General features: G+C 41.1%; 2 protein-coding genes and 1 non-coding gene across 3 annotated transcripts in view; 1 reads left to right on the top strand and 2 right to left on the bottom strand.

The window, feature by feature from the left end:
• The first annotated feature begins 4,510 nt into the window (after positions 1-4,510).
• The window catches only part of LOC127618309 (uncharacterized), a 94,615-nt gene continuing 76,026 nt past the window's right edge, over positions 4,511-23,099 (top strand). Inside the window, exons 1-4 of the mRNA XM_052090691.1 lie at positions 4,511-4,647; positions 10,647-10,760; positions 12,206-12,274; positions 22,257-22,489. Coding sequence (XP_051946651.1) covers positions 10,728-10,760; positions 12,206-12,274; positions 22,257-22,489 — 335 coding nt within the window. The 5' untranslated portion in view covers positions 4,511-4,647; positions 10,647-10,727. The remainder of the gene's footprint in view (positions 4,648-10,646; positions 10,761-12,205; positions 12,275-22,256; positions 22,490-23,099) is intronic.
• Positions 10,025-10,096, bottom strand: trnad-guc (transfer RNA aspartic acid (anticodon GUC)). The gene has a single exon. It is a non-coding gene; the product is annotated as a tRNA-Asp (tRNA).
• Positions 18,380-23,099, bottom strand: part of LOC127618313 (uncharacterized) — a 58,977-nt gene continuing 54,257 nt past the window's right edge. Inside the window, exon 2 of the mRNA XM_052090696.1 lies at positions 18,380-18,913. Coding sequence (XP_051946656.1) covers positions 18,386-18,913 — 528 coding nt within the window. The 3' untranslated portion in view covers positions 18,380-18,385. The remainder of the gene's footprint in view (positions 18,914-23,099) is intronic.

Raw genomic sequence — 23,099 nt, 5'->3', positions numbered from 1 at the left:
AACCCCAATTCCAAAAAATATGTGGCAGAATGATCAATACTAATAATATATAAAAAAGAAAAGTGATTTGTATATTCGATTTTCCCTGTGCCAACACATTATTTGACATTGTATTTTTAATATATGTATATTTTTTATACACTCATTTCAAATCAGATGACTGCAACACGCTCTAAAAAAAAGTTGAGACAGTCGAGTGTTAACAATTTTGGCACTGAAGACACAAGTTTGTTAAGTTTATCAAGCAGATTGTCCATTCACTATGCAGATCTTCAGCTGCACAATTGTATGGGGCCTTCGTTGCCGTATTTTGCACATTATAATGCGCCACATATTCTCAATTGGAAACAGGCCAGTCTTGCACCACACTCTCTGCTTATGCAGCAATGCACTTGTAATCTGGGCAGTGTGTGGTTTGGCCCCCAAAAATGGCATAATCAAACAAAAATGGTTGCAGATTATAATTGTGGTCTCTTTTGAAAGTTGACTCTTCAGCAAAGGGAGTTTGTCCTTCAGAAATCAGAATTAATTGAAGTTCTAAAGAAAAATGGTTCAAATTATAAGCTCAAAATTATTTGAAAGCAATAAGCTTAAAACGGCTATATCTTATGAGACTTGAAGACTATTGCCTATTGTCAATCATTAGTTAAACTAGGCCATTAATAATTAAGTATGCATATTAAACAATTCTGCATGTATAGGTGTTAATTTTAGCATATTGCCTTCACTTTTTGTAATAGTACATATTTTCTGAAAGCTCATTTTCAATAGTTCTCTAGATTTAAATATAATCATTTATTTGAGGTGCATGCAACAGAAAATCAGAGGACGCATGCCAAAGACAGTGTCTTAGATCAACAGCAAGAATGCTTTCTCCTTTTTTTAAACACCTGTTAATGATTCAGCGGTATATTGATGTCCATGCAGTCCGGGGATTAAAATATTATTAGTAGCATGTTCTTTATTTTGTGAAATATTTTGGTTTCCCCTGCTGTCCCATTTTGGTTGAGAGGTTGCATCTTCTACGCTGCGATTTCATTTGATGTTCAGCACCGCGTCATTCTTCCTGCAGTGGTTGCTCTTTTCTGCATCCCAGCTCTTCCTCATTTTCTCTGTTCTCCCTCCTCTCCCTGCTTGTGTGATGCTTGCTGTAGATAACAGAGGGGCTTTTTACTCATCACTGACCTGAGGGATGGAGAGAAAATGTGTTGACACCTTTTTTGATTTCTTGAACTGTTCTATTTATAATTGCCTTATGTAACAATGCATGAGCATGAATGTCACAAATATACCTTGGGCAGTGCAGTAGATGAGGCTTATTCACACACTCGCACACACATACACATGAGGGTATCCTTGCACTCTTGCACTCACTTGCTCACTCCCTCCCTGGATTGCTCAGCGATGCCATGTCTTTGTAGTGACGATGCAATGCTGGAGAGACTATTTTTGCAAGCCTTGTAGTGCTGCTGTCACCTCTCCACAGGAGGACATGGAATACAGGATGGGAAATTGCATTGGAGTCACACGCAGCCAGGTAACAGCTCCACACCGCATCTCTCAGAGACCGCAGACAGACTGACAAAGCGAGAACATTTCTGTGGAAGGGAAAGATATCGCTGGCTGTGTTGCAGGTTCTCAGTGCAGTCAGAGGAGGGAAATGAGAGAGAGTATTTGTGTTGGACTTGGCTGGCATCAGGGGGATATGAAAGAAAAGGAAAGAAGACTTGTGTATGTTCGGCTGTCTCTTGTTGTACTGGACATTAATGGTTGGAGCTCAGGAGATGAAGAGAGTGAATGGACAGGGGAATGGAAGGAAAAGAAGAGGGGGAGGTGCAAAGAGATGCCTGACAGCATGAGAGAAGGAAAAGGATGCAGGGAGTATACGAGTTGTGATATATGGATGAACAGAAGCCAGTCGAGACTTGGCATAAGCAGAGTGGCAATAAGCAATTTACATCTAGGCTGAGCTGCACATGTACAGTATGAGAGAATTAAATAAAACAGACAAAGAGTGGATTGTTTGCCAATCCCATGACAGAAAGCAATGTCTGTACTTCCACTTAATGTTAACTTAATTATACTTAACCTGAATAAGAAAAGAGCCTTGATTGTTTATAGACAAGTGAGTGTTGCCTTCAACATCCACTGTCTATGTGATTAATCATATTGATGCTGCACTACAGTCATTATATACTGTTTGGCGTGTAGTATAATAATATCAGGGAGTAGAAGAGATTTGTTGCCAATAAATAACTTTGTGCATGTGTTTTCCAGATGCGTTTTGTGTAGTTTGTTGTTGCAAAAGAGAGAATAATTGTTTAGGGAGTATGAGAAATTGTATGTAAGAATGTAACTTAGCAGATATCAGATAATAAAAGACAATTGATAATGTATAAATAATCCATATTTTCTGTGTTAAATTGCTGTGTGGTTGAGTTGAAGATTATATATTTGTTTTTTGTTTTTCTGGATTAACAGTTTGAATATAGCCATTAAATGTAAGGGAGAAGAACACTGTTCTCGTAAATTGTATTCCTGTGCTCTTTTAGCCTTTTGTACTCATTTACACTGTAAAAAACATGTCTCATGTGGTAACATCCAAAATAACTGATTTTGTTAAAGGGCAACAATATTACTCAGTATGACTGGATCAACCTGACTGTATCAACTAACACCAGTGAAAGCACTTTTAATTGTCAGAGCAAGTAGAAAGCTCTTTAAAGGTGCAGTCAGAATTTTGTCCTCATTAAAAAAAGTTTTTACTCTGAAAGATATTAAATGCATTTTTGAAACATGTATAAAATCATGACCACTCACATGAGATGAAGACTCACAGACATATCAGACACATTATAAAAGCTGTTTTATTTTACATGAAGAGGGTCCCCTCATGGGGGCTACCATGTTTAGATCACATGATAAGACGAATGCTACTTGCTTAATTTCAGTAACTATTTTCTTATTGGACACTTTCACCCATGGATTAAATTAATCGTGGCTGACTCTAAATCTGGAATTTTTGCAATGTATCGGTAACTGAAAACATTTGAGTTTGAATGATGCTGCATTCACACCACAAAGTGTCAGTGTAAGTCCACAGCAAAAACAATTACTGAGCGCACGTTTAAGTTAAAGGGATAGTTCACCCAAAAATGGAAATTCTCTCATTACTTACGCATCCTCATTATATCCCAGGTGTGTATGGCTTTCTTTTTTCACCAGAACACATTTGAAGAAAACTAGAAAAATATCTTAGCTCAGTAGGTCCTTAAAATGCAAGTAAATGGTGATCAGATTTTTGAAGCTCCAAAAATCACAGACAGTCAGCATAAATATCATCCATTACGACACCAGCTGTTAAATTAATGTTTTCTAAAGTGACACAATGACTTTTGATGCAAAAAAGATAAATGTTTCTGTACTTTTTTAAACTCTAAATCATGCTTCCGGTCAACAGTGCACGTGAGTCACAGCTGGAAGAGCAGCACTGCCTACAAACGAGAAGGAGGAATGCTGTAAAGAAGCTTTGTTGGTTTTGTTTTAGATTTGTATTTGTATCTGTATTTATACTCACAATGGTGCATTTGTGTGCTTATCCTGGATGTCTCAGCCGAGAGGAGAACCTGAGATTACTTTGGTTTCATGGCAACGCGAATACGTCACACGAGAGACAGCTTGGACTCCACCTTCTCGTGAATCCTAACGGAAGGTGATGGTTTATAGTTTAAAAGTACATAAATATTGATAGTTTTCACACCAAAAGTGATCGTACGGCTTTATAAGACATTAATTTAACTGCTGGAGTCATATCTATGATGTATATGCTGACTGTCTGTGATTTTTGGAGCTTCAAAAGAGAAATATCCATTCACTTGCATTTTAAGGACCTACTGAGATAAGATATTTTTTTCTTCAAATGTGTTCTGGTGAAGAAAGAAAGCCATACACACCTGGGATATCTTGAGAGTGAGTAAATAATGAGAACATTTCCTCATTGTTTCCCAATATTCCTCAGGTTTCCCAAAAAAATCCCTTTAACAATTGCATTTTTTCACTTTTGTCTATGTACTTCTGTCCAACACAAACAGATGTGTATCAATAACAATTATGATGTTGACTGTATGCACCAAAATGTTATACCATGTGTGTTCACACACACACACACACACACACACACACACATATATATATATTTACATGAAATAGACTTTGCAGCTCAAAGAAAAGTGCTGTGCTATTGCTTTGGGGCCCCTGTTGACAGGCTGATGAGTTTATGGGAAAGGTGAGATCCTTTCTGCTTAGCTTCTGGCATTGTGATTGTTGACAAGTGTTACCAAGAGTCATACTGTCCAGCTGACTCTGTCATCTCTAACTCTATCTCATTGCCCCCCCCCCCTCCCCCACCCACGGTCTTCCTGACAAACTACTGCTTAACCTCCCCCTCCCCCACCACCACCACCCACCTCTTGCCTTCCTGCCCCTATCCTGCTCAGAACTCAAATATAGTTTCCCGGAGTGGCAGTCATCTCAAGAACAAATTTCCTTGTTTACTGTGTTGTATCTGTAATGTACACAGACTAAGGCTTTGCGTTAAATGTAGCAGGGTGGGCTTGGATAAATGTGCTGGTTATGCCTCTGAGATGGGTGAGTGTGTTCACTACTTTTGACAGGCAAGTCCCCCCCCATTTTGCGCGTTTTCCTTTGTGAATTTTTGTACAGATGACCTCTAGTTCAAATGAATTGATTTATTGCAGTGTCATGGTTTAAAGTATTATTGTAAAGTAAGTCCACTTTGAGTATCTATATGTTTTGGTGTGTGTTCAAGATTTTGTTTTTGACCAGAAGTTCATAGTGCCAAACCTAACTTTAATGCACATATTAACTCTTTTGCCAAAGTTGAATTATGCAACATCAAAACGCACCAAATTCTGTATTACAAAACTATATTTTATCTGTATCTTTTATCTGTATCTCTCATTGAGAAATCAGTTGTCCAGGAATAGACAGGACATGTTGTTGTTGTTCTGCTTTAGGGGTGATCCTCAGGTCACCCGGTATCCAAATGGCATGCAATGCAAATTATTTCAGCTCTACTAAAGTAAGATACTGATATTTATTTATTAACAGGAGATACGGGTCCACATATATTAGGGTCACATACTCGCACAGTAATATGAGATATTTGTAAAAATAGAGTAATGTGAGATATGTGAGATATACGTAAAAATAGAGTAATGTGAGATATGTGAGATATACTGGTAATTAAGAACCTGTTTCCTGGGTTTTGGTCTAGAAACTTGAAAGACACGTTTCACATGCGCAAAATATACACAAACATATGCAGGGCTGAAATTACACTCCAAAATTACACAGGGACAGCGGTCAAAGCAGTGCTATAATTTTACTACTCTCGTGTTTATCTGATTGACTGGTTGTTTTTCTAAGGAGTGTGGTCAAATAGTTTTTCTTATGAGAAGCCTCCTGAGTCATTATTTGCATGAAATTTTACATAGTACTGTTTGTTTTTAGGGAAAACTGGGAAGACTTAAATAACGAGTGACAGATAGGAACGGGATCTATTTATAACAAGTTTCATATTCAGGTTGGTACTTCCTGCTGAAATGTACAGCAGGCACAGATCATCACCCAGCCAAAGTCACATGGACACACAAACACTTAAAGGGATAGTTCACCCAAAAAGGAAAATTCTCTCGTTATTCACTCACCTTCATGATATCCCAGATGTGTATGACTTTCTTCTGCAGAACCCAAATGAAGATTTTTAGAAGAATATCTTAGTTCTGTGGGTCCATACAATTTAAGTGAATGGTGACCAGAACTTTAAAGGTCCAAAAAAGCCAAAGGCAGCCAGAGGCGGACTGGCCATCAGGAGAAGAGCGGTTGCGAGGCATGGTGCGAGCATGAGGTGAAGGTGCGAGCGCGAGGAGATTGTCTGTAATCCGTTACTGCTACCAGGTCCTTGAATAATGTATAACGTGTGAGTAAGGGCAGCCGGTGGAGTTTCTGGTGCCCCCCTAGGGAGATGGTGCCCTACGCAGACTGCGTAATATGGGTATAGGGAGCGGCGGTACTGGTAGCAGGTGATTGAGTCATATGTGTCCCAATCTTCAGAGGATGAACACCCTTGGCAGTGCCCTAATTCATGTTCACAATATACTGATCCATGACAAAGGGAGCTAATTGAGATGCATCCAGAGGGCAATTACCTTTGTCTGTCGCGACTCCCAAGCAGTGTTGAACAGTAAAGTTGTGTAGTGTAAAAGCTATAGTGTAGTGTTAGCTTGCTGAGGTAAAGGGAATTTTGGTCCGAGTGGTGGGTCCCTTCTGAGTATTTCTCGTTAGCCCATGCGTTTACATTTTCCAAAATGTATACAAAAGTATCAGGCAAGCATATGTGCAATTACAGCCAGTTGTGTCTCTCTGCTGTGATATGCCTTAATATTTCACTTGAATGTTGGTGGACATACACTAGTCTACTTGAGTCATGCCACTTGATTCGGCAAATGATTATAGCTTTACTTGCAATTGGCTCACAGCAGGGGGAGACAGAGTGTTGCTGACTAATCTACAAACATGCACAATCATTCTACTAGCATAATCTGTCCAGTAATGAGATTACTTCACCAGTTTAACCCACTGACACTAACAGGTCAAAGACTCCCACTCAGAGCTAAAACTGTGCCACTGTGCCATGCATGTGCCACTAAAGTGCTGTCTTTTGTGTTTGCAAATCCTTAGGGGTAAAAAACAAACAAACTCCAATCTTATGTCATCTAGTTATCATTCCACAAAAAACGGTTGAAATACTGTTTTTAGGTTCAATACGAAACATTTTCGTTCACTCAAAAATATATATTTATTCACCCTCTTATTATAAAAATCCATATGACTTTCGTCTGTGGAATACGTACGGAGATTTTAAGTCACCGTTTGCTTTCAATGTACGGAAAAGTATTATTAAAATGAATGGTCACAACATGAGAGAATTTTTATTTTGGGTTGAACTATCCCTTTAAGCTCTTGTCCTCTTGACGCACTGCATTTTCATGTGCATACAGTAATCTCACAGCACTAGGTTGGAAGGTGGCTTTTTACTGAAGGGTTAGATAAATGGGATCCTGAGTGCTGAGTTTCTCCACATGAGAGTGTGTTGTAGCTGCGGTTTGTTAGGGGGCAACAGCATAATTGAAGTGTCCACAATAGTGGTGGGAAGTTCGGATCATTTTACTGACTCGGATCTTTGAGTCTCGTTCAGCAAAATGAACGTATCTTTTTTCGAGTCATTTCGTTCATTTCAGCAGAATATAATTAAATGTCATGTTAAATAGCCCAAAACATCAAGTAGTCTACTTACGAAAATGTTGATTCAATTTGAAATAAATAAATAAAAATAAACTATAGGGTAATGCAGCCAAAGCCAATTTATAAGAAACCGAAATGTTAATTTATTAATTGGGTCTTAAGTTTAAGCTATTGCAGTTAGTTCACCTCACCTCCTTTTTCTCCGCCTCTTGTGTCATCGGGTTCGAACTTCAAAACGTTAGAAATACTTAGTTGTCGATGTCGACTCGTCAGTGTCTGTGTGTGGGCCGTGTGGTGTGACACAGCAGCCAATGCACTCACTGACTGCATGCACATGCAGCATACCGGTCCGGATCCGGAAAGATAAATGATTAGTTCAAGTCTCGACTCTCGAGTCTTCGGGTTTGGGTTCGGCCGGGTCCGAGTCTTTCGTTCTTCCTGTCAGTCCCATAGAGACTATGCTGTCAGTACCGGAAAGAGAAATGATTAGTTCGTCTCTTCGGTTCGAGTCGTTCGTTCTTCAAGTCAGACTCACAAACCCATAGCACTATGCAGAGACAGAAATGATTAGTTCATCTTTCGAGTCTGAGTCCTTCGTTCTTTTGTCACGTGACAGCCCTATTAAATACTTAACCTAGTTCATAATTCACATCATTCTTACAAACATGTTGTAGTTAGTTTTTTATTTGATTTTTACTTTTACAGTTACATGTTACGTTTCTGGTCTCAAATTGTATCTTTTTTCATATGTATTTGTGAATTTCTGTCATGAAGATTCTTTTCTATAACATTGAATGTAGTAATGTAGAATGTAGTATTCATGCATTTTTCCATTCACTATGTTTTTTAGTCCATAAAAAATCACCTAAAAAGTCTACGAGTTGTTTTGTGAAAAGTCACAGTATATAACTTAAATATGCAGCTATTTAATAAACCTATGAAACCTACACCTTTGTAACATAGCTTATTACAACACTGTACACACTATATTGACTGGATGTTTATTGTTTGTTTATTTTTTGCCAACAATGCTTTAAAAAAATTGGATAACTATCCAAAAGGAATTAAATAAAAATAAATAAAAAATAAATAAGAATGAAAAGGACACTATAAAGCCACAGAGTAACCATATAACTTAAATCACAATATGCAAAATGCATAGTGCTATGGGTTTGTGAGTCTGACTTGAAGAACGAACGACTCGAAACCGAAGAGATGAACTAATCATTTCTCTTTCCGGTACTGACAGCATAGTCTCTATATACTGACAGGAAGAACGAAAGACTCGGACCCGGCCGAACCCGAAGACTCGCGAAAGATGAACTAATCATTTATGACTTCATGTACCTTATGCGATGTTGCGCGCATGCGCGGTCAACACAAAATGAACGAATCACTCTCTGAGACAACTCGGTAGTCCCGAGTCATATTAAAGATTCGTTCAAAATGAACGAATCGTTCATGAACGACACATCACTAGTCCACAAGCTTTCTGCAGAGTGCTGAATGCAAGTCAGCAGTGTGTGCCACATGCTACAAGATGCTGATTTATGATTATAATGAGCTTGTAGTGTTCTTAAAGGAGGTTCTGCCAGAGGTCTTTTAGACCAATCTAGAGTAGCTTTCTATCATAGGCTAACAACACAAACTCCATAACCTCTCACTAACTTTCACAGAGTGAGCAGTTCAAGCCTGATGTGCAGTGGGCCTGAAAATATTGCTCCCTTAATGTGGCACGTGTAAATATTATTTCACCCCCTGCAGATTTTCCGCTAGCTCCTTTAATTCAGCGTCAACCAAGTTTTTTGAGAACATATTTCCATAATGGGGTTTATGTGGGAGTAAAAAATGTGGAAGTTTGCCGTGCATGTGCTGTGTGTTGTTGCATATAGTAATCATGCTATTAACAGATGCAAATTTAACCAAACATTAAAGATTAGGGGAAACTAAATGTAAAATTTTACAAACCTGTCATTTAAAAATCCAATTCCTCCATCACCTAATATGAATATTGGTTGGGACATGACCTCTATCCATCTAAATGCCTATAGTGGTTACAACCCTTCTAGTGAGTAAGTAAAAATAATAATAATTCAAGTCCTCTTTTAGATAACTGTGTTTATAAATGTGAGCATATCTTTGGAGCCATGGCACTGGAAACGCACATGCTCAAAATGCACAGGAGGTTTGGGACTGGACAATTCTGTGAAATAAAAGTGTAAAAAGAAAGAAAAAAAAAGATTGTAAAATCGGGCATATCACGGAGGCTCCAGTGCTGTTTAGTAATATGCTTTCTTTTGGAATCATACTTCAATATTTGGCATTGAATAATTCTGCTGTCCCAATTACACAATATCAGCAAATGAGGCAACTAAATTCCACTTTCTCAGAATGTAAAAGGGATAATTCACTGCAAAATACAAATTCTGTCATCATTTAATTTAATCAATTGTCACACATTATACATACATTTCTGCATATACATGGTGAAATTATTTATTTTTCACATATCCCAGCTAAGCTGGGGTCAGAGTGCAGGGTCAGCCATGATACGGCGCCGCTGGAGCAGATAGGTTCAAGGGCCTTGCTCAAGGGCCCAACAGTGGTGTCTTGGTGGTGTTGGGGCTTGAACACACGACCTTCTGGTCAGTAACCCAGAGCCTTAACTGCTGAGCCACCACTGCCCAAAAGCATATTCCTCCCCGTCGGGGAATCGAACCCCGGTCTTCCGCGTGACAGGCGGAGATACTGTCCACTATACTAACGAGGAATCATGTATTCATCATTAAGAGTAATGTTGTTTCAATCCTGTATGATTTTCTTTCTTCTGTGGAAGACAAAAGGACTCTCCAATCTTTCCTTGCTCTGATCTGGATTTCTCATTTGAAATACAAAATAATTCTCTGCACTTGTACTCCACTCTAAGGATCCATTATAAACTATTCTTTCCCTCCAGGGGCTGTTTTTTTCTACGAGGGTTTCAATGAAAGGTTGAAAGTTTTGAAGATACTATTAGGTCCATTCAGACCTTTACATGGTAGTTGTTGAATAATAATGCAACAAAATCCTGTGGAACTGTGTTTTTTTTGTTTTTTTTTGTTGCCAGTGAATTACGAAGTTGTTCTTCTACTGGACAGCATGTCTGTACTTTGTTCTGCTTTAAACAGAGCCTCTTAATCTCAACACATGACACATTCTTACACATTTCACTGCTTATTTGCTAAAAACTCAGTGTTTCTCTGGATGTTTGGTGAGAAAACAGCATTTGTATAGCCTTGACGGTGTTCTCTTCGCTATCTGCTTTCACATTGGTCCTTCAGTTTACCAGAGGTGGTCTGTGCTGGACTCCATTGATGGTCTGATGTGAAGGGATCACCTGGCTGCCAGCCCTGCTTTACAAAATGGGGAATGAAAATGGCACTCCAGAGTTGCCGGTAAGAGTGCTTATGTTGGGACCTGCTGCCTGGCTCAGGACTGCAGTATTCAGTCGTAGTGCACTTCTGAAATTCTTTACATGCTTGAACTACTATGCTTGTGTGTCTTTAAATAAGAGTCACTGTTTGGTGCTGTTATAACTTTTTGTGACATCTGTAAGTATTCCCACACCAACTGATATACTGCCTGTGACAATCTGCTCTTGAGATAACAGCCCAGTTAGAGACAGAGAGAGTGCTGTGGTAAAAACCATGCATCACTATTTTCATAGTTTTCACTGTGTTGTCAAACATTCTGACCGAATTTAGCTTTGAGTGAGTGCAGATGGAATGTGCACTAATTTCAGAACATTTGTATAACCTTTTCCTGAAGACTTGATATTAAGATTACATTTAGGCCTAAATTTGCTCAAAACTGAGGTTTGCTCTTTAAAGCTGAAGTGTGTAAATTCTGCACCATTAGCGTCACTAAATAGAATTGAGAAGAAAAAACCCCCAGCTTTACCAAAAAATGCCGTCTGTCGCTGATCAAACAAACAGATAGTCCCAGCCTCAATTCAAGCAATTAGTCGAGGCAATGTTGTTGTGTCGGGCTGGACAGGCTGCTCAAAATTATTTTATAGCACCAAAGAGAAAGTGTTTAGTTTTTGCAGAAATCAACCTACAAATGACTTGCTTATAGTTGTCTCTACATATTAAGCTGGGATAGGAGAAAGTATTTTTACATCAACATTACACACTTCAGCTTTAAAGACCTCAAGAAATTGCTTGATGAGGACAATTATCTGTCCTGTGTTGATGTATTTTCTATTGATACAGGAAGATTGGGTGGGACACACTGAAGGATTCATCACCCCCTTTAAGAAAGAAAAAAAAAAAAAAATAGCAAATAGCCTTTAGCGACTTCGTAGCCATGAACGGAAAAAATTAAAATGCAGTGCAACCGGAGTCATCAATATTTTGGGTCTGTTTTACAAGAATAATGTTAATTTTAAGTGTCTTCTATATCTGCTAAATGTGAATTTGGTCAATGTTGAGGCATAAAGAAGCATATAGAATACCTCAAATCAAACACACATGGACAAAAGCCTCAAAAAAGCCATAAAAGTCTTTAATGGATTCTGAAAGGAACAAGCTGGGAAAAAATATGCATTACATGAAATAGCTTATATTGAAAAAGCAACCCAACTTTATGTAATTTATGGATTATTTTAATAAGATCAATCAATTGGGCTATGTGCTTTTTCATGGATTACTCCAGTCAGCTTGTAGGTTCTCAGAGTGAACTTTAAGTGTTCTTGGTATTCTTTCAACAAAAACATAGTCTGTGTCTGTGGCATGATGTGACTCAAATCAACCATGTAATTCTCCAATGACTATATTGCTTCCGCCACAGTTTTTGTGCATCCACCCTTTTTTGTTGCACCTGTTTGTTTCTGCCATAGGAGGGCGCCCCGGACAATGTTGTGCTGTTCCCTCCAGAAGAAACACAGTCTGACACAATAGTGTATGAGGTACTGGAGAACTGCAGCATGTGTGTGTGTGTGTGTGTGTGTGCGTGTATTTATCACTTTGTGGGACCAAATGTCCCCATAAGGATAGTAAAACCCGAAATGTTTGACTTTGTGTGGACATTTTGTCGGTCCCCATAAGGAAAACAGCTTCTAAATCATACTAAATTATGTTTTTTGAAAATGTAAAAATGCAGAAACTTTTCTGTGAGGTTTAGATTTAGGGGTAGGGTTACGGTTAGGGGATAGAATATAAAGTCTGTACAGCATAAAAACCATTATGTCTATGGAAAGTCCCGATAAAACATGGAAACACTGTGTGTGTGTGTGTGTGTGTGTGTGTGTGTGTGTGTGTGTGTGTGTGTGTGTGTGTGTTTCTCTTCAGTAACTTCTTGTTCAGAAATGGACATGATAATTAGCTGAATAATTAGTGTGAGCAATTGCCATATGGATTTTGAGAGCAGTTGGTTTAATATTTTGCTGCTAAATATTGAGTTTGCACTTTGTGGTAACAAATATCTTTGGGTAATACAATGCTTAGAGTCAGCTAATTGTAAGCCTTAAGGTTTAAAATTGGGGTGGTAGATTATTAAGGGGCCCCCAGTAATTAGGGGCTAGGGGAGACATTTAACAAATATTTTAGTCTGTGTGGATACATTTCTAGCTCACAAAAGCCACAAAAGTGTGTGTATAACATGATCTCCCCTGTGGACTACTTTGAGAGTGACCTTTGGTCCATTTCAAAGTATTCACCTGCAGTGTGTGCACATTAGAGTACAGCCCTCAGTGGCTCAGCAGGAAGTGACTGAACAGAAGCAGACACAAGAGGCAGGTGTTAGCTATAGAGGGAGGGGCCAAAAGGGAATTTTGGGAGGGATCAGACGACAGAAGCGTCACCCTGAAAGATTTAACCTGAGACGGAGGGATCACTACTCAAATTACCCTACTGTGTCCTAGTGTGTCTCAAATAGTGCTACTTCCTAAGCCTTTGTAGTACTGACTCTTTAGAGGAGTGTTCTGTACAGATACACACTTCCAGGGACTAGCACAGTTCTCTTCTGATTGCCATTAGAAGGGCATGGATGCATAGCAGGAGAGGAGGGGAGCTGAGTCAGGAGTCTGGGGAGGAGACTGGAACATAGGGCAGGGCCAGCAGCATGTGTTGCAGCATGTCTGTGTCTTTGCCTGGCTGAACCAAAACATGCTCACAAGTAGTGCTGCAGAGAGAAGCCGCAGCATTCTCTTGCATATGTGAATGTGGTAACATAGAGAAGGTGAGTTTGTGGTTTATTTAGTAATTTATCACAAAATGCTGCTAATGTGACAAAGTTTTTGTAGTTTTATTGCTTTTGTACATTTAATATATGTATTCTATCAAGTTATGCAAGACATATGACCTTTATATGGTTATGCAAGACTGGACACCATTTCGTGTAATTTATGGGAGATGTGTGTATTTCAACTATTTGGAGGTCAGTTTAACATGTGTGTTGGGTTTATAAGATTGCCATGACAACAATGGTAGTTAACAACCTGGATTTACTGTAGTAGAGGACAATGTGGTCTGTTAAAAGGGGAAGGCCAAAAAGACCATATGGGGCTGCTTTTCAGGACCACTTATCCTGCAGGTCAAAGGACAAAGGCAGACAGTGACCCTTTTAAAAAAAAAATGGCAACAGTGATTTGAGGTTACCTTTTCCATTCTCCAAGGCCTTTATGTTCAGAACATAGGCAAGAAACAGGAAGCTGTGGAACTGTGAATCGACCATGAGAAACCGATCATTCATGAGCATATTCTATTTAACTTAAGTATAGGTGTGAGTAAATGTGGTCTTGTAGCATGAACAAAATGTGGCCTATAAATCTCTTTCAAATGATTATGAAAGAAAGGGGTACTTTATATGATTTTATAAGACTTGAAGTATTTGACTTCTGTTCATTGTTTGGAATTTATAATAACATCTTAGGTATTATAGTGCAATCAAGTGTTTTATAAAGGTTTAGTAACATGTTTAGTACAAAGTTAAATTGAAAAAAATAAACAGAATTTGAGAATATCTTAGTATTTAATATTTCTACCTTTTGCCTTAATGACAACATGCACTTGAGCTGGCTAGACTCCTCAAGTTTGTGCAAAACCTGATGATCCATGTTATCCTGCATGATTTAAGAATGCCCCAAAGAACATCTTGTGTGCTTCAATGGAAGCAAAGACATTAGCAAAGACATCTGACCTTTTGTACTAAAGAATTAACATGGTCAATGTAAAAAATTTGATTAATGACCTTGAATGTTGGTAATATAGTGTTCGTTCTTAGTTCATGTTAACTAATGTTATACAAATGGATCCTTATTGTAGTGTTACCATTATTTCTTATTCCTTTTTTTTTACACATCATAAAATTCCTTTGATTAAAATTTTCTAAATCTTACAGATTTCTGTTGATTTCCAGGTTTAAATTAGATTTATAAATCACTAAGTTTCAAAATGATCTCAGACTTTTGGAACACACTATTTATGTCAAATGTATAGCTTGATTTAGACATTAAATATCATACATAAAGGTCTTATTTTCAGGTCTGGGACCATGTGAACATCCTTATATTTATGCCGTAAGTACTAGAATTAGCTAGAAGACACTGGCCTTAAGGATTTATTTGAAAGCATGATGCATCCCAGGTGCCTAGGGAGAGAGAGAGTTAGGGATACAGTAAAACAGTACAGGGATTGTTCACCAGTGTGTACAGTGCATCATAATCTTCAGGAGTGTTGCTTTTTTTCGATGGAAAATGGCAATATTGGAAAAACATTTTATATCCAGTCTAGTCATCTGTCACTACAAAATGTTACTGCTGTTTGACGTCCATTTATTTATTTCAGGTTTGGTGAGAAAATTACAACTGAATAAATAAATGGAATCCGAACCCTTGGGATTGTTTGGATTTGGATGAGGGTGATTCATTCGATACTCTGGCCTGATTCAAATTGAGTGGTGTTTGTGCTCTGCAAAGCCTGGGAGTGTGTATAACAATGCCTGAATACACTAATGTCTTAAACCCTTTGAGAGTGTACATTTAGTGTGAGTGTGGGCTATGATCACAAAACCTTATGCTGAGGCGAAAATCCATATGTGTGTATTGAGTCAAAGATTATATAAACAATGGGTAATGGATGTGGGGCTTCTGTGTAATGCTTCTCTTATGTGACCTGTGTGCTAGAGAACCTGCAACATGATCCTCTTTAACTGTTTAAAGACTTGCCTATGAATCACACTGCCCTTCAATGTGTGTGTTTATGAGTGAAATGAGTTGTGTTTTAGTGGCATAAGAGTTTTTATTACTTTTATCAGAGTATTCCTGCAAATGAGAGTTGGAAAATAGACAAATATATCTGACTGGAGTACTATTGTGATGTCATTTTTGTTTGTAACATCCAATCAATAAAATATTTCATTGACAACATTATTTTTTTAACATCAAGATTTTAGGTTAAATTTTATATGAATGTATTACATATTTTATGTACTGTAGCTGGTCACTATTTGGATTAATTTTCACAATTTTTATTCACCTTATTGCAATTCACTTAAATATGTTTTTAAAGAGGTCATTTACAATGGTACGGAACCCCCGAAGTGACCTGTGCAAAAAAAAAAATCTAAGAGACTTTCGCTTGCGCACGAGATACTATCGCGCGCGCACGAGATAATTTCGCGTACGCACGCGTTACAGTTTCCGGTGTGTGTATAGCTCTTTTCCGATTGCGTCATTGCCATCATTCATTTACTCAAAGATACTGAGAGCATGGATGCGCATGAATTTATAGAGATATATTTTAAACGTGGCCTTCAATACAAAGACATTACTGTCTATGACATTTGTAATACTGTCATGGCTGAGACACGCTTTGATCTTCCAAAGGACACTAATCAAGCAATATACTTGTACTTGCATTTAACACGAGAACTACCGGAATTCTAGAACTACTAGAATGGCCATAGTGGTCATTCTGACCGTTCATACTAGACTGTACCAAATGTCATGTCATATTTACATTCGAAACTTCTACTGAGGTTTTAGAATGAAGCTTCTAATGTCTGTCGTCATATTTTATATTGTCATCACCCTAAAAATGTATTGAATAAAATAGAATAATATGGATCAAATGGAGCGTAAGCTGAACGTAGATAGTCCTACATAATACGATCTTTTTTTGTAATATATAATAGTGCTAGACTATACAAATACATAGGCCTATATATATTATATATTAGCTTCTAGACTGCCCCGGAAGGTGCCTGCCTCGCTTTGTGTACAGCAAGTTTTTTCACTGGAATCAAAATCCACGAATAAATGAATCTGTTATATTAATAATAAACGAATCGGTTACTAACGTAACCTCGGTTCTCTCTAGATGAGGGAACGAGTATTGCAAAGATTCATCTTTTCTGAGATATTGAAGCCAAAAAATTATCCTTAATTTTGTATCCATTGTCAACGCAGTGCGGCAGCTGCAGACCTTGAGCGGGCTAGCTAGCGAGCTCATTGGTTGCTCTGCGGCAACTGCTGCAGCCTATAGACGAGCTTGGGCGAACTCGCATCCAATGAGAGGCGTCCGCGCGCTCACTGCATCAAAGCCCGCCAAAAAGGGCGTGACTAGAGTGCATATAAGCGTAGTTCGTAGGCTGGAACCCTGGTTTTCATTGAATGAAGCGAAAAATCGCTCGCGAGCACGGCCGGTTACGCAATACTCGTTCCCTCATCTAGAGAGAACCGAGGTTACGTTAGTAACCGATTCGTTCTCTTACGAGAGGTTCTCTCGTATTGCGTAAGCTAGCTTACGCTACGGGAACCCTTTGTCAACGCCGTGCGCGCCAAGCATCCACTGCATGAGCCCCAGGGAATTAAGGGGGACCCGGGGGAGCCCTTGTGTGTGGGGAATTAATATTTGGCCGGCAAGAGTGCGGGCCAGTGTGTGTGTAGTACATAAGCACATAGACAGAGCGGCGGTGCCGGTCTGTGTGGACTGTGTCCCATTAATGCAGCTCACCAGGGGAGCTGTAGCGTATTAAACCGCTAGCAGTTTAGCCTGCAGAGTGGGTACTTCCAGATTGTAAAATCTGACAAAGGTGGAGGGGGAAGCCCAGCCCGCTGCCACACATATGTTGTGAATGGAAATCCCGCTGGACCATGCCCACGAGGAGGCCATGCCTCTAGTGGAGTGAGCCTTAATGCCTAGCGGGCATGGTAGGTCTTTTGACGCATACGCGGCAGCAATAGCGTCCACTATCCATCTGGACAGTGTCTGTTTCAAGGCGGCGAGACCTTTGGTGCGCCCTCCGAACGAAACGAAAAGCTGCTCAGAGCTTCTGAAAGATGCGGAGTGCGCAGTATACAATCTCAGTGCTCTGACTGGGCAAAGGAGATTGGCGTCGCGTTCGCTATCAGATGCTGGTAGCGCCGACAAGGAAATGATCTGTGCTCTGAAAGGAGTACCGACCACCTTGGGGACGTAGCCGTGTCTAGGCTTTAAAATGACCTTGGAGTCACTTGGTCCAAACTCAAGACACGCAGCGCTGACAGATAGCGCGTGAAGGTCTCCCACCCGTTTAACTGATGATAGAGCAGTTAGAAAAACGGTTTTAAGTGAGAGGTGTTTCACATCCACGGATTGAAGCGGTTCGAAAGGGGGGGCTTTCATAGCTTCGAGAACTATAGAAAGGTCCCAGATAGGAACCGATGGGGGACGCGGAGGGTTCATCCTTCTAGCTCCCCTGAGGAAGCGGATGACCAGCTCGTTTTTACCCTGTGACTGGCCATGCAGGGGTTCAGCGAACGCCGCGACGGCCGCCACGTACACTTTGAGCGTGGATGGGGATCTGCCCTTATCCAGCAGCTCTTGTAAAAACACGAGCAGCGGCGACACCCCACATGTCCGTGGGTCCAGGTCTCTGTCGGTGCACCATTTTGAAAACACAGACCATTTTGACGCATAGAGTCTTCTCGTGGAGGGGGCTCTAGCGTGTATGATGGTGTTTATTACTCCTTCTGGCAAAGCGACGGGTAATCGTTGATCACCCACGCGTGTAGCGCCCAGCGCTCTGGGTGGGGATGTCAGATCGTTCCGCGAGCTTGCGTGAGGAGATCTGCTCTCACTGGGATGGGCCACGGCGCTGTCAGTGACAGCTGCGTAAGCTCCGGGAACCATGTTTGATTCTCCCAGCGCGGGGCTATGAGGAGCACCGAGTGGCGCGTTTCCCTGATCCTCTGCATTACCTGTGGCAATAGCGAGACGGGAGGGAAGGCGTAAAGCGGGCGGTTGGGCCAGTCCTGGGCCAGCGCGTCCTCGCTTTTCGAGAAAAATATTGGGCAGTGAGAGTTCTCTTCTGACGCAAAGAGGTCTATCTCTGCTCTGCCGAATATGCGCCATAACGTCTGGACTGTTTGAGCGTGCAGGGACCATTCCCTGGGGGAATATTGTCTCTGGACAGTCTGTCTGGGCCGTCGTTCAGGTGGCCTGGCACGTGCGTCGCCCTCAGCGAGCGCAGGTGGCGCTGGGACCAACTCAGTATGCGTTTCGTCAGATGGAAGAGGTTCCTGGATCTGACACCGCCCTGACGGTTTAGATAGGATACCACAGACCTGTTGTCCGAGCGGACCAGGACGTGGTGACCCTGAATGATCGGGAGGAAGCGCACGAGCGCGTACTCGACCGCTATCATTTCCAGACAATTTATGTGAAGGAGCTTTTCCTGAACTGACCATAGGCCAAAAACTGGAGAGCCCTCGCAGACCGCGCCCCAACCCGTGTTGGACGCGTCTGTCGAGATGACTTTTCGGCGAGATACAGCTCCCATCATCACTCCCCGCTGATACCACTCGGCCACTGTCCAGGGCTGCAGAGCTGAAATACAGGTCTGAGTCACTCTGATTGGCTGGCGGCCTGTGGCCCAAGCCCGGCGAGACATGCGGGTGTTTAGCCAATGCTGAAGCGGGCGCATGCGCAGTAAACCCAGTTGAAGTACTGCTGCGGATGAGGCCATGTTAGCGTGCGCGCTGTGAAGATAAGCGAGCCGTCATTGCCACTGAGTCTAGTTCTATTCCAAGGAAGGAAATTGTCTGACTGGGCTGTAGTGAGCTCTTGGTCCAGTTGACTGCAAGGCCCAAACTGTTCAGATGACTGAGGAGAACTGTCCTGTGAGACAGAAGCTCCGTATGTGATTGTGCCAAAATCAGCCAATCGTCCAAATAGTTCAGAATTCGCAAACCCTGACTCCGCAGGGGTGCGAGCGCCAGCGTCCATGCACTTCGTGAAAGTACGGGTGCTAAGGACAGGCCGAACGGAAGGACGGTGTATTGATAAACCTGGCCGTCGAAGGCGAATCTCAAGAATGGCCTGTGATGGGGATTTATCTGAATCTGAAAGTATGCATCTTTCAGATCGAGAGAAATAAACCAGTCCCCCTGGCGCACATGCGCGAGGAGTTTGCTGGTTGTAAGCATTTTGAACAGTGTTTTTGCAAGCGCTTTGTTCAAAACCCTGAGATCTAATATTGGTCTGAGGCCGCCGTCTTTCTTGGGGACAAGAAAATAACGGCTGTACAACCACGACTTGCTCAGGGGAGGCGGCACTCTCACTATGGCCCTTTTGCACAGAAGGTTTGCTATTTCTGAACGAAGCATGCACGCTGCTTCCGTGTTCACAGTAGTTTCGAGCCGCGCTCTGAAGCGAGGAGGATGGCGATCGAACTGTAGCAAATAGCCCTGTTTTATTGTGCTTAACACCCATTCGGATATCCCTGGAATATCTTCCCACGCTTTGAAGCGTAATGTTAGAGGGTGAGTGGCCAAATCGCTCTGATTGCCGCACACAGCACGCTGAACAGAATGTGTGAGCGCGCTTACTGTGCTTATGCTGGACTGCTCGCAGACAGCATGGACAGGCTGTTCTGTGAGTGACTTCCCGATTGAGGTGAATGGGGAAAGAGTCACGTCTGTTAAGTGATACGCAAGCATAGTCACGGGCACGGGACTTACATACAGAGAAGTGTTTGCTGGCCGTGTGACAGAGCGGGCAGAGAATGGGCGCGCGCACGTATTCGTGAGCGCATTTATTGACTCTAACACTCGAGTGGTTCGTAACCGCTTTTGAGTGTGCTCTGATGGGGACACGGAACGTGTAATGCTTGTGTGTAGAGGTGAACACTGGATTGTGGGCACATTTTCTACACATAAGGCTGGTCGTGTGACAGAGCGGCCAGAGAATGGGCGCGCGCACGGATTCGTGGGTGCGTTTATTAACCCTAACACTCGAGCGGTTCGTAACCGCTTTATGTGAGTGTGCCGTGATAGGGCCACGGGATGTGTAATGCTTGTGTGTAGGGGTGAACACTGGATTGTGGGCACATTTTCTACACATAAGACATGTTTGCTCTCTGGTATGGACACGGGATGTGTAATGCTTGTGTGTAGAGGTGAACACTGGGTTGTGGGCACATTTTCTACACATATGGCATGCTTGCTCTTTACCAGATTTATTTGGGTCGCCGTGAAAATGGCGTTTGAGCGCAGGCAAGCGAGCGTTAACACCGGCTTGTTGGCTGCTGAATCTACCACTGTAGTAGCCTGAAGGAAGGGGACTGACAGGGGGCGAAGCTTTGGCGGTGGTCCGGCCGCAGCGGGACTGATCGGATCCTCGACCGGAGGGATGGAAGCGTAGCCCTTCTCAGTGGCGCCGTCCACCGAAGCAAGAGAGGTGGAGACGTGGGATCGGACCCTGGCCGAGAAAGGCGCGTTCCATGATTTGGAAAGCTCGGCGTGGAGTTCCGGCAGGAAGGGAGCGGCCCAAGTAGCGGGTGCTGCGCGGCGGCGGCTTTGTAGAAAGCAGCAGTCAAGTCTGTTGGGTGCCTGCTCAAGGGGCGGTGACCACTATATTATTTATATAAAATTATTCTCTTTGTAAAATAAAAACAAATCAATATAAATATAAAAACATCACCAATTTGTATTTCAATGCATAGTAAAAACCTTAGACATGTATGAAACACATATAGGCCTAACCCAAAATGGCCAAAGCGGTTAATAAAGAATATGAACATTCGCTAAACTGTGGGAAAACTGATTTATAAAGCAATATTTGATTTACTGTGAGCAAAAATATAATGCTGTAAAACTATAATGAAAATAGTATGCTGTAAAATCATTATGAACGAATTCTCCTAAAAGTGGGCTCACTTGAACAAAAAAGGGGGCCCCCTTTTAGGAGAATAATTTAATATAAATAATCAAATTTGTATCTGTAATTAGCTACAATAGCAAGTTCTGTGGTTGTCGATGAACTAATACATTTTCACATTCATTAGAATTAAAATTTCGTGTCCTGGTGTTTATTATTAATATAACAGATTCATTTATTCATGGATTTTGATTCCAGTGGTGGCTGCATAGGATTGTTTCCAATTTCCAATAAATCCAGAGCGTTGTAAAGTCAAAAAGTCAACATGTTTTGAAAAAGGATAGATGTAATATTTCCAAAATTCACAACATGTTTTTATCTAACGAAATATTCCGCCTCAATCCATGTTTGTTGGCGTTTAGACTTTCAAAACCATTTTCACTGTGGTGAAAAACTTGCTGTACACAAAGCGAGGCACGCACCTTCCGGGGCAGTCTAGCAGCTAATATATAATATATACTATAGGCCTATGTATTTATATAGTCTAGCACTATTATATATTACAAAAAAAGATCGTGCACGCAAAGTTTCACGTGCGCACGCGAAAGTCTCTTAGATTTTTTTTTTGCACAGGTCACTTCGGGGGCTCCGTAAACTTGTACAATAAGTGGTAAGTAATTATTTTAAATATGAGCAGCTGGGCTGAGTGATTTACTGATCTCAGTAACATGTGGACATAAACACAGATTAAAAACAGAGCCCAGGCTCTCCGGTCTGCAGTCTCACCACCACCTTCATTGTGTTTCTCAGGCTGCAGTACACACTGACAAGGTGAGCTCAGTGAACGAGAAATCTACCGGTGAAGAGAACGGATTGGTCCATACAGATTCAGCCACAGCGGAACTACAGGTGTCTGCTAACAAAGAAGATAAGGAGGGAAGAAAAGAAGAGGAGGACAAAGAGGAGTTAGAATTTCCTCATTTTCTGCTGCCCAGCATAGACCTCAGCACTGAGCTCAATCTGACCTGGGGAACCTCACTTGGGTAGGCAATCTTCTTTCTTCTCTCTCTGTTTCTTACTCTGTTACTTATGCTTATGCTCATAGAGCAAAATGCACAGGATATCTCCTTGGAAAAGCTGTGCAACGGAGTATGTGCAAAGGGTTGTCTGTCATCAGATAGTTAGTAAAGAACAAGTTTCAACAGATCGTTTGAAAAGTTGTTCATGTCTGATGCAAAATTTTCAAAAAATGTTTTGCATGCACATTTCCAGTAAACAAAGAATCTCTACTTTTTAGAGTTTTGCATTCTAGAGACTGTTCCACAAAAATCTAGAGAGATTAAAGAAGTGATAATAGCTCTGTTCCAACATCAAGCGAGATGATAGGCAGCAGTTAAAGACATCATCAGCACACTTTTGACTTAAAGGAATATTTCATGATTTACTCACCCTAATGCCATTCTAGATGTGTATGACTTTCTTTCTTCTGCAGAACACAAATTAAGATATTAGAAGAATATTTCAGCTCTGTAGGTCTTCTCAATGCAAGTGAATGGGTGCCAACATTTTGATAAATATAAAAGTAATCCATATGACTCCAGTGGTTAAATCCATGTGTTCAGACACAATATGATAGGTGTGGGTGAGAAACAG

The sequence above is a fragment of the Xyrauchen texanus genome, chromosome 24, assembly GCF_025860055.1.
Source record: "Xyrauchen texanus isolate HMW12.3.18 chromosome 24, RBS_HiC_50CHRs, whole genome shotgun sequence".
NCBI lineage: Eukaryota > Metazoa > Chordata > Actinopteri > Cypriniformes > Catostomidae > Xyrauchen > Xyrauchen texanus.
Note: the sequence above shows the minus strand (reverse complement) of the source record. Positions and strands in the feature narration are given on the sequence as shown.